The sequence below is a fragment of the Erithacus rubecula genome, assembly GCF_903797595.1.
Source record: "Erithacus rubecula genome assembly, chromosome: 29".
Classification (NCBI taxonomy): domain Eukaryota; kingdom Metazoa; phylum Chordata; class Aves; order Passeriformes; family Muscicapidae; genus Erithacus; species Erithacus rubecula.
The window spans coordinates 2,553,651-2,566,012 of record NC_136681.1 but is presented as its reverse complement, the minus strand read 5'-3'; the positions used below and the strand labels follow the sequence as shown (position 1 = coordinate 2,566,012).

General features: G+C 39.5%; 1 protein-coding gene across 2 annotated transcripts in view; it reads right to left on the bottom strand.

Annotated features, from left to right (window-relative positions):
• EBF2 (EBF transcription factor 2) overlaps positions 1–12,362 on the bottom strand; it is a 118,637-nt gene that overhangs the window by 24,905 nt on the left and 81,370 nt on the right. For both annotated transcript variants that reach the window (XM_079328934.1, XM_079328935.1), the window contains exon 7: positions 5,731–5,812. In XM_079328934.1, coding sequence (XP_079185060.1) covers positions 5,731–5,812 — 82 coding nt within the window. The remainder of the gene's footprint in view (positions 1–5,730; positions 5,813–12,362) is intronic.

The window sequence follows — 12,362 nt, the reverse complement described above, 5'->3', positions numbered from 1 at the left end:
TTTTCTCTTGCAATTGAGTCAGTCCTTCCCTTAGTCACACAGAATCTAAAATAACATCACCTTTTGTTGGGTCAGTCAGTACCCAGTGAAGAAATCTGCCCCCTCCAGTGACAGGCCCAGGCTCTGCTGACACCAGCTCCATTATTTTGCAATTTATACCTGGGAAATTAGTCCCACATAATGATTATTCCATGCATCATTCACTTCTCCCAGCAGTTCAGTGATCTTTATCCATATCCAAGCCTGACCATGGGGGGGTCTCTGTTTTATCCTTGCCATCCTTTTTGCTTCCTACAGCCTACATTCCTAACTCCCAATATCATCCCACCCCTCTTAATCATTTTCCATTTCCCTGAGTGGCACAGAGCCCTCAGAGCTGTGGATTAGAGGAGCTGGGTGAAATCCCAGCCCCAGCCAGCTTTGCTCACATGCCTGATGATGAACTGATCCAACCACTCTGAGGTCAGGGAGAAAACCTCCCCAGGGATGCACCTTGTTATTTTTCCTTTCTCTTCCTCCCTAGAGCATCTAGAGGAGGGGGGGGGTACCTGCCAGGAAACACTCCATGTCATGTTTTCTGCTGAAAACACAGGGCAATTACTGACCTTTCTCTTTTTGCTCCTAAAAAATGACATTGGTTCAAAGCTGACCACTGCAAGTACCAATTTTTGCTGCCTGTTGACCCTCCCTGGCACTGCAGGAGCTGCTCAACCACTGAGATCAATTCCCAACCAACAGGAGCCTGATGTGTGAGCATCAGGTCTCAGCTGAAGAGCCTCATCTTAATTCCACAGAATGATTGTTCCCCTTTGCACACAGGTTGTTACCATTCAATATCATTGGGCTTCAATCAAGTTCTGCAGGAGAATTCCTCATTAAATGGAGGGCATCGTTTTTATTTTATTCTATTTTTGATTTTAAGTTCCATTCCTGGGAGAATCCCTCACTGAGAACACAGCTCTGCTTAACAATACCTATGTAATCTCAATTTGCAGAGGAGCTGAACTCAAACCCTGGGTTTGAATAGGTGATTTTAGGATGATTTTTGCCTGAGTTTTCCACCCATCAGCTTAATTTGGAAATATTTTAATTGATAAATAACCAATATTTGCTGCAGTTCAATTCACAAGGACATATTGCTTGATCTCTGTGGGTTTTGGGCAGCCATCAGGTAACTATGAAAACATCTCATAGTTCTAGAAATATTCCCTTTCATTTAGTTCTAGAAAAATTCTCTTTCCCTGCTTTAGCCACTGACACATTGAAGTAGTGATTCACAATAAAATCATGTTACTACAGGGGAAAAAAACCCACTAAAATAATGATCACACATTCCTTAACTTCTGATGTAAAACATGGTTTTCAACAGCACAAACTCATTGCATTTGGTTAAAATAAAAAAGGAAAGCAAGAGAATTTTGAAGCTATACTTAATATCAAAGCAAATTTCCAGTAGTCAGTGGGATCACAAAGCAGCTGGTGCTGCTCTCCAAACTAAAGAATTATAATAAAAAACCACATTTCAGGATCTGGAGCTGTATTAAATTTACAATGCAGTGTTAATGTTACCTTCCCTCCCCTTTCTCTCCCCACCCCCTTTTATTTTTAATGATACACATGAAACCTAACATTTAATTTATCTTAATATATTACCAGTGTGGTATGAAATATCTGAGCCTTGTGATGACTCTTGAAGTGAGGATGGGGCCAGGCTTGGACACTGGATCCCAAAACCTTGGAATTTTGGGGAGGAGCCAAACCCAACCCAAACTGTGCAGCTTCACACCCATCTCTAATCAGAAGCATTAACTTGACACTTTTCCAGTTGTGAGTAACCATTGCTCTGTGCTGGAAAACTCAGCAGGATGCATTGTAAGGCATTATTTCCACATTTCTTATTTATATTTGTGTCTCATCAACAAATCCTCAGGTTTGGGCTTTCATTAATGCTCCATTAGAGCAAAAATGGTGTTGGATGAGACCCTTTCAGGCCAGGTTTCAGTAATGATTTAAATGAGAACAGGAGGATTCTCTCTGCTGTTTTGTTTAATAACCACAGAAGAAAAAGAGTGTTCTGATGTCTCCTGGAGGTTTGACAAGCACTACTCCATTGAAAATGAAAATATTTGGTTCTGCAGAAGAACATAGACAGGAATTAAAACTTAGATGAGCATTGCTGCAGAATTCTGTTTGCATAAGGAAAGTGAAGTGCTTGGAAATGTCTGGAAAAGGAGGAACTTAATAACAACATCTGTACAAATAATTTATTGGGAAAAAAACAGCAGAGGTTTTAGATATGGCCCAAGAGTGAAACAGAATGAATTTAATAATGAAATGAATAAACCACTCTACTGCACTGTGTTTTTTGACCCTGCTTTTACTCTGCTCACAGGTTCCTGCACTGTCAGGATACAAAACTATCCCTTCAAACCCAATGGACAACTCTGCACATTCATTACTCTGCCTGGTGAGCAAATTAACAATTACAATGAAAATTAACACATCCAAAGTGTGCAAACAGATCACTAAGATTTTAAAGCAATTTTTCCCCCCCCAGTTTTGACTTTCAGGGTTGCTGACAAACCATGTCCAACGAGCAGCAGGCAAAAGGAATTTATCAATATTTAAAACCAGAAAATTCAACAAACACACACAAAAAAAAAATCAACCAAAACTAATAGAAGTGTCCAGAAGCCACTGGAGTATTTAAGAACACTCCAAACTTTGGTTTTGTTCAGGGAATTGATGATTCTCTCCTTAGAAACCAAGAGGCAGACACAAAACAAGCTGTCTTTGCCTATTGTCCTTCTTGCTCATCATGGCTAATTTGCTTTGGAACACGGAGCTTTGTTACTCCCAAGGTGTCAGATTTTAGCAAATTTGAGCCACATTTGTAACTTTTTTTATCCACACTGACCTCTGCAGCCCAGAATAAAGCTCAGCAACCCACGTGTCCAGCTTTGATGGAGCCTGAATGAAGATCTTGGTCTCACTCAAAAACCTCAAGAATTCTGCAATTTGTCTCAAAGGTTTCAGTTCTGTAACTCTGAGAAGAGGTTGATATTTTGGGGGGGTTGATAAAAAAGAAAACTGAATTTAGTGCACATCCTCGTTTGGATGAGGTGACACCAAGAATAATCCTGAGACCACAGAGAGATTTCTGCCCTCCCTACCAAAAAGAAAACAAACAAACAAACAAACAAAAACCCCCAAAAAACTCCTGCAGCTCAACATCTGATGGAAATCAAGGATTTGAGGATTTTTTTGGGAGTGGCCAGCATGGGTTTGAAATCACAGCTGAATTTTTCCAGTATTCCAGTGTATTTGGGTCCAGAATTTCTGTTTTGGCAGTTACCACCAATATTTTGTGTATTGTGGCAGTGCCTCAGGTCCCCAGGTGTTAATCAGGAGAGCCCTGGGCACGACATTTTACAAACTCAGAACAAAACCTCCCCAAAAATGAGATTATTTATGTTTCCTAACATTCCACAATCAGCTCTCCTCACTGCCTCCAAGATGTGTTTACATGCTGAAAAAGAGGTTTTCTTTTGCTTTCCAGATTTTTTAGCATTCTTGGCAGATGATAACTAATTGCTGCTTTTTTTTCTTTATGGAAATTGCCACTTGAAAAAAAAACCTCAGTATAAATTCCCTAACAATGAGCACCTCTTTTTTCCTCGTGTCTTATCATCTCTAAAAAACACAGAGTGAAGAAGTCACTGCAGTCTCTTTAAACTACTGGTGAAAAAAATTAGGTTGGTCAGAAATTTTTCTTTAAATTTCTTCACGCTCCAAACAAAAAGCTAATAAATTTCTTTTTTATTTTTTGCCTGCATTTCTTTAATTTTTCTGAGCTTTAAAAAGCTTTCATTTTACAGGATTTCTCGTAAAAGTTGAAACTTTTTTAATTATTAAATTGTTCATTGCTAGCAGAAGCGGAAGAAAAATAAAAATCACATTTTTTATGAGAACACGTTTTGATGGAAAGTCTGAAGCAACTCAGTAAACTCCTGTGGAGTTCTAACTTCATTTATAAATGAGGAAACTGATGCAAGTGAACACAAAACATGGAATATGAAGCAATGGAGAATCAAGTGCCAAAACTATGGATGTCACCTTCCCATGTCATGGATCTACAGAAAACCACACATCCCTCAGTGAGCTAAAATCCAATTTTGATTAGAGATGTGAGACAGTGAAGGCACAATAACAAGGAGAACAAGCAGCATTTTCAAGGGTGGTCCTGGGTTGCATCAGTGAATTTTGGAGGTTCTGGCCAGCAAAGGACTCGTGGACTTGCTCCAAGGCTCTCCTGGATCAAGACCACAGAGTTTCACCAAGGGAAGTAACCCAATTTGGAATCAGAAGTAAAAAGAGAGGGAAAATAGCTCAGAAATGCTGGGGTGCTGTTGCATTTGTGGCTATAGGAGTGGTGAAAAGGATAATGCAACATAGTTCTTTGTGTAATGGAGAAACAAAAGAGCTTTATTTAAAGAAACACCACACTTATATAGGGTAGTTAGTGCAAAACAGAATAGAAAAGACTCATTGGGCCAAGAGAGCAACACCTCTTTGAAATCATGCTTTGTGCTAAACAGCTTGAGACACTCACGTGGCTCTGCAGGTGTTTAATAATTGTTATAATTTCTTATCCTTGAGCACCCTGAGAAAGGGCTGCTCTCCTGGCTCCCAGCAGTGTCCTAAAAACAGGGTGCAGCCCAAGCACCCAATCTCATGGCTGTGGCTCAGCCTTACCCCAGAGTCACTCCCAGCCCCACTTTTCCTCTACCTTTCCCAGTGACCTGACATCACATCCAGGCTGTCAGAGCTGCACCATCCCCTTGACACTTGGACAGGGGCTGAGCTACAGGTGAAACCCTCTCATTTTTTATACAGAGCTATGGGTGAAACCCTCTCATTTTTTTATACAGAACTACACATGAAACCCTCTTATATATTATACACATCTAGAGGTGAAGCCCTCTCATTTTTTGTACAAAGCTACAGGTGAAGCCCTCTTATTCATAACACAGAACTGCCTAAAAGTGAGGGCATGAGAGCTGTGCCTGTTTCTGCTCTCCCCACTGCACACTCCCTCTCCTCTGCTCTTTCTCTGAGCTGGAATTCACTATCCAGTGGCAGATTTCACTGCAAAGCAGCTGGGTCAAGGTCCCACGGGGGCTTGGGGCTTGTTGCTTTTGCTGTGAGATCTTAAAGTGACCATCACTATTTTGGCTTCTTGGGTTGTTGCTGTTATTTTTTAAAAAAAGAAGTTGAAGGGAGGATGTGAGTGTTTGAAAGAAAAAAAATAAAATAACAGGGAAAGAGGTAGGAAATGAGGAGGTGGCTTGTGTAGCACGTACAGAGCTACTTTGAAAAATTCTGAGGCATCTAAATATCACAAGCACGATCCCTGCTGTGGGCAGCTGTATGTGCGAGTGCTTTGCCCGAGGGTGTCAAATCAAATATCCACTGCTGGTTGGTACAGTACAGCACTTCCCCCTGGGGATTCAGGGTGGAAAAAGAGAGAAGGAAAAAAGAAAAAAAAAAAAAAAAAAGAAAAGAAAGGGAAAAAAAAGGTTTAAACACAACAAATGGAGAAAAAAACTTCAACACTGTCTAATATGGCTTTTCATAGATTGTAATCAGGTTTATTAGGAACAACGTGGGAGAGAAGAGATGGGAAAGGGAAAGAAGAACAAAGGCAGACAGGTTAATGCTCAGACTTACCTGGAACCGTCTCATATCTCTTGGGTTTCCTGCTGTTTTCAAGCAATTCTGATTGCACTTGAGAAAAAATTTTAGGAAGAATCTGGAAAGATAAAGAACCACGTCACTTCTATTAACCACAGCAAAAGGTGTTGTTGTATTCTGGTTTAAAATGTACATGAAGTGATTTGCAGGAGGGTGGATCTTACAGGACTGCAAGAATTTCTCAAAACACAAACAAACCAAACTCTAATAAACAGAATTTACAAAAAACAACAGGTAAAGTATAACCAGTGGGACTGAAATCCATCGTGGGGTGAGTGAACATAATTCCTCTGATCTACACCCACTCCCTCTCCACAGGTTTGACCACACAATTTTAGTCTTTTCCTTTGTCTCTCCCTCACATTCCAGGTCTTTCTTTGGCTGTCTGGAGGGATTTTCCATGAAACAATGCAGAAGGATAATGGTATTGTGGAAACCACAAAACCAACAGGGCAACTCCGAGGCAGATAAACCTTGGAATGTATGAGAAACCCAGGAGCGAGCACAGATCAGAGAAGAATCTGGTGAAGTTTCATCCTGGTGATTTTTTTTTTTTTTTTTCTGATGAAGATTCCAGTCCCTAAAGCAGAGGAGCACAACTGCCAAGAGCCCAGATTATTCCTACCTAGATTTTGGGGGAGGATAAGGAAAACACCAGCTCAAGTGAAACACGACAGCTCATGCTGTCTGAGCAGATAAACCCATTAATATCCCACAAAGTTCTCCTGCCAATTATTTTTTGCCCTGCCACATACCCCCATCTTCACATGGTTTATTATTCTGCAGAGTTTTGCTTGTCATGTACCCAAGGTGAATCTCCAGCCTGGTTGGTGACTCACACAACACTGCATGAAGATTTTAGAGTTCAGAAATATTAAGCAGGAATTTTTTTCCCCTAAGTTATTCCATCAAATTTTGTCTCACATCCACAGAGGAAAGGATTCACCCCTTTGTTTTCTGATTGAACCTGGACATTTCAGAGGTAAAGAAACTGTGGGAAAAGCTACAGTTGCTGGATTAAAAACAAAACAAACAAGTCTTCAAAATTCAGGCATAAGCAAGAAATTTTTTGGCATCCTCTGTTGCAAGTGAAAATATTCTCTGTGATTCTTTCCGTTTCTATTTGTCAGACAACATGGGTTTAACTGCAACAATTGTAATTAAAAAAATAAATCAAAGACTTGGAGATAGATTTAGAAGGAAAAAGAGCCAGATACAAGAAAAAATAAATAGTTGAAGAATTGATTTCGAATACAAAGAACAAGTTATTTATTTATTTCTCTTGCTGAGTGCTTTCCTTAAAAAAAAAAAAAAAAAAAAATCTGCTTTTGCAGTAAGTTAAAGTCCCAGGTGAGCCAGGCCTATTTCCCTTTCTGTTACTATGACAACGATTTTTTACCGCAGTCCCTAAGTCCCTTCAGAACTCACACATTCATGCCTTGAATTAGAACTTTAAAGGAGAAAGATGGATATTTCCTGGGTTTACCAACAACACCCTCCAAACCAGCCCCTGCACGAGACAATAACACAGAAATCTGCTCTCCCTTGTTAGCGCCACTTTCTCTGCACTGTTCCCACCACCAGATTTCTCCTCCATCTGCCCCAAAATACAAAGAAAAAGCCACGGGTTGGATCCATTTGTGTGTGGCTTGAACAAACAAAACCCCTCTGAAAACCTCACCCACAAAAAAATCCCCAGATTGTCTCGTGTGAAATCACTGCCACAAAATCCACCCTGCCACGGATTTTCAATTAAAACGTCCTCTTTTTTAACTATTATTTCCTTAAATCTCTCACAAACATATTAGATATTTTTAAAATGTTGATTTTCTCGAGGTGAAAGTGTTATTTTCTCCATGTTTCCTTCTTGTTTCAGATCTCCCTTGAGCAGGACATTGAGGTTCAGCAGGAAAGTGGTGTCAGTGCTCAGCTCTGCGAGGGCAACGTGGCTCCCAAACTAAAAATCCTACAGAATTTCATGTCTTGGGAGCACCACAGAATATATTTTATTAAAGAAGTCCTGTTGAGTCCATGATAAAAAATGAGACCTCTTTAATACAAAAGGTTTGCTGAGATTTTAATCCATAAAAACTTTTTCAGAAGGAAAAATCCCCTGCATGCCGGCACCCTCGGAGAGTCACAGGATAATGTGAGGAGCAAATGTTAAAAACATTCCTTTTTATCTTTCCCTCTTCTTAGAGATATGAAAAAGAATATTTGTAGATTTATAAACAACTTATAGGAGTGAAAAGGAATACTCCAGAATGGAGCTTAAATGTCAAATTAAGGCAAGGAACTTCTACGTGAAAATCAATGAGCTGCTGGCTGATCATTCTGCAGGAAAAATATAACAACAACAAAAAAAAAATCCACAAGTTGTTACTTCTAAGGAAATATAAAACAAATTAAGCAGAAAAATGGCCAGGTGATATTTTAATTTTTGTAATGCTTGCATCCCTTTGGATTGAGACGAGGAAAATTATCAACGTGAATGAAGGAAACGAGCAGGGAAAGGTGGCTGGGAGAGAACTTGCTGTGCCAGCTGGGCTGATTTTGAGAATTTTAGATCTTGGGGGGCTGAGTGACACAACCCCTAAAATGCAGACCCAGAGAGGCAAAAATTCCAAATGTACATTAAACTGCGTCCACGAGCAAACTCAGCAGCACGGCGTGGCAAGGAGCGAAAATCCTCTTTTTTCTGTTAAACACTTTTAGAAAATCAGGGTTCAGACCCCCAGCAAACACAAACCAACAGCACACTCGAAAATGAAGCTGGATTCCAATTCAATCCTAGCTGATTTGTGTCGAGGGGGGAGATGGCCATTAAAAAAAAAAACACAGAAAAATAAAATTTCTCTCTCCCTGAGCTGCCGCAGCGTTGAATATTCTCAATTCTCCCCGAGCGCTCTGCACCAAAAACACCCAAACCCACAGAGCCCCAGCCTGATATTTAACCCCAGTTTAATTTGGGGGATCCCACCCAGGTGTTTTAGGGGTGCCTTGACTTTCTGGAATTGCTGAACAGCTCAAAATGTTGAATTTTTTTGCTGCTTGAAGATATCATGAATTTCCCTCGCACACTTCAGAAACTGCTGGGTTTGCTTTCAGTTCAAAATACTCACATTTATTTATTTTAAATATTGGAGATACTGAATATGCTGCACTATAACAACTTCCCTCCTATCACCCCAAAATTTAAATTTAAATGCATTTATCTGCACACACAGAGATTTTTATCTTTTTTTTTTTTCTCCAATTGAATCACATCTTTCTTTTTCTCTTTTTCTCTTTTTCTCTTTTTCTCTTTTTCTCTTTTTCTCTTTTTCTCTTTTTCAGAGTTCCTCCAGCCAAATTTGAGCTGCAAGTGGGCACTTGAATGAAGTATTTGGTTGCCTGTTATATATACATATACACACACATATAAATATATATATGTGTGTGTATATATATATATATTTAAGGGGTTGCATCTGGGAAAGGCATTAATATTTATTGCAGAATTAGAATAAAAATGACTTGGGGGGAGCAAAGAGGAGGGAAGGTTTAGCACTAAATGAAGCTGGTTTAGGGGTAACAAGAGAATTGCAGAAAGATTTTATTAATTTCTTTAAATGAGACGCTTTTGCCAGAGTTTGGCCTTAACCTAGATAAAAAATCAAAAATAATATTTTTTTTTAAACAGAACTACAAAAATTAGCAGATTTTTAATGTTTCTTGGCCAATCTTTGGCCTTGCTAAGGAGATTTAGGTGGGAGTTTAGAAAGTGACTCTGGCTCCAGCCAAGCAAAGGGACCTTGGCCCATCCTCTCAACATTTCCAGGCTGCTGGGGGAAAATCTGAACACATTTCAATAACTACCCCTGAAAATCTGGCATTGCTATAGAAAAGCTGATGGACTTTATGTACAGACATAAAATTAATTAAGATACAAGTCCAGACTCCTGTTCCTGTTATGGGTACAGATTGAGGCACTTAAGAGGTCTCCAAAATGCCACCTTAAATCTGCCTCCTCCTATTTTAAAAGTTGCTGCTCCTCCTGCTGGGAGTTCCCACCAAACCCAGGAGTGAATGAATCCTTTAAGTTCCCCTTTTCCACTTCACCCCAAGTCAGTTGTGTTATCTCATCTATTTTTTAGTAAACCCTTGAGCAATCCTTGTTGGGCTCCAGACACAGCTGAGGGGTGCACAGGGTTCTCCATGGATGTGGAAAAAGGGTGAAGGCAAATTAAACCAGATCTTGCATCACTTAAACTGCTCCCAAACAGTTTTTGACCCACAGTCTCATCTTACCTGTCTATTCCCAAATTATCAGGTTCTGCACCTGGCTGGAACAGGAACCTTGTGTTCCACACCTCTGAGTTTTATCCACCTCAGATAAGTGAGAAAAATCAAATTGACCTTAATCAAATCCTGGAGTCACAAAAATCTTCCTGGTGACTGCAGCAGGATTAGGCAGAAGCCCTAAAACTAAGTCCCACATTCACTAGACAGTGTAATATAAAATATTTTAAATCAATTAATTTTTTTTTCCCCATCCACCTTTTATGCTTCATTAAAATAGAGGTACAGAATCAAGAGGTCCAACATTGTTGTGTATTTGGAACAGCTTCTGAAAACACCTAAAATTCTGGATGCTCCTAAAAATTCTCCCTTGTAAAGCAAATAATTCTGGCTTTTGGGGGTTTCTGTGGAATTGGTGGCCTCAGTGATTTTTTGGCATAGGAACACACCTATCATGTAGGATAATTCTGATTATGCTTCCCAGCAAATCCTGTGATCCCAAAATCTAATGCAAATATAAAGATATGCTGCAATTCTATTTAAATAATTTAGTGCTTCCAAAAAAAAAAAGAAAAAAAAAAAGCCACAGAGGAAACAAATAAAAAAAACAGAAGTTGTTATTATGAGTATCAGCTAAACAATATTAAATTTAAATATACTGTGAGCTGCAGAAGTGTTATTATTACAGTGAGGGCCTGACTCCAACTGCTCAGAGCAAGGGAATTGTGGATCAGGTCAGATCCTCCCCTCAGGTCACCCTTGTGTGTCTTGGCATGGCAAGCTCTGAGATAAATGTGACAAGTAACCCCACACAACTCCAAATTCCTTCCTTTCAAAGAGCCACACTTGAAGGTCGCTGTTTCAAATCAATTAATTGTATTTATTTGATATCACCATCCTGATTTTAATGAACCTCGCAGTAGAAGACTTTTTAGTAATGTGAATATTTATCTCTGGAGTAATTTTGATCTATTATGTCAGGGTGTATTATTAGGGAGCTGATGAGAAAATTTCCCATTTTTTTGCAGCAGTTACAGTCAGTTTGGGATCAGGCAGGGCACAAAGGCACTTTAAATGAACGTTCACCTTCCACTGTGTGAGAAATGAGAGGGGTTATTACACTGAGCCAGAGTATTTATATGAAACCCCACAAACAGCAGCTAATTAATCTTCACAAAACTCCTGTGCATAAAGTGTGAACCCAGCTTAACAAACGTGAAAACCAACATATGTAGGTCAGGAGACTTTTCTGAGTCTGTCAGAGATTCACTGGGAGAGGAGGGAGCAGGAGTCAGAGGATGAGATCCCAAGCCCAGGACAGGAGAAGAGCAGTTGGATGCTCATTTGTCACTTGGGCTTTTTTTAATAGAAAGACTCCATTTGGACAAAAAAACAGCCAAAGGGAAAAAAAAAATCAACAAAAACACAGACACACAAAAAAACCCCCTCAAACAAAACAAACAAACCAGAAAGCTGATTAACACCAAGCCTGTTATTCCTACCCCCAACAAAATCCTCATTTCCTGATGGGACAAACCAGAAACATTTCTCCCACCTCTTGCCTTGATTCAAAGTGATTTCTTCACTCTGGTTGGACTTTTTTCCTAAGTGAATTTTCTTGGAGTTGCTCACCCCAATTTAGATTTTGGGTTTAAAGTTTAAGTTTTGACTTGGAGACATTATTTAGTGCCTAATCTATGAAATGGGGGAAGGCAGAAGTGTCTGATTTCCTCTGGCCCTGAGCTCAAAAAAGCCAATGTTGGAGATAGATGTGAAAAAGGAACAAAACCAGGGGTAGGGAATCAGCTAAGGGAGCCCAAGAGATCTGACCAACTTAAAAATCATCCTTAAAACCACAGCATGGCAGAACCCATCTTAAAACTACCTCTAATTTTTTTTTTTTTTTTTTTTTTTTTTGCTGTGCCAAGATGTCCTGCTCACACTTGGGTAGGTAAAACTCTCTACAATGGATTAAAGAAGACATGGGGTGAAAATATCCTGTATTTCAGATGGATCCAGAGGGAACATTGCACACAATTCCACAGCAATGGATCCATGTCCAACTCTCAGCCACAGAACAATTCCTCCTCAAATATCCCCTTTCTCTGCAGCCTGGGACAACGTATTTCTCTCCATCCTTTATCTAGTGGGTTTGTTGGTTTTTTGTTTTTTTCTTCTTCTTCTTTTTTTTTTTTTTTTAAAGCTTAGTTCCAATAATAACTGAATATAAACCTGCAATGTGTCACCCAACCTCCAAATGTGTCAGGAAACTTGATATTTATTTTCTCTGGATTTTCCATACGTTTTGCAATTTTCATCTCTGAAGC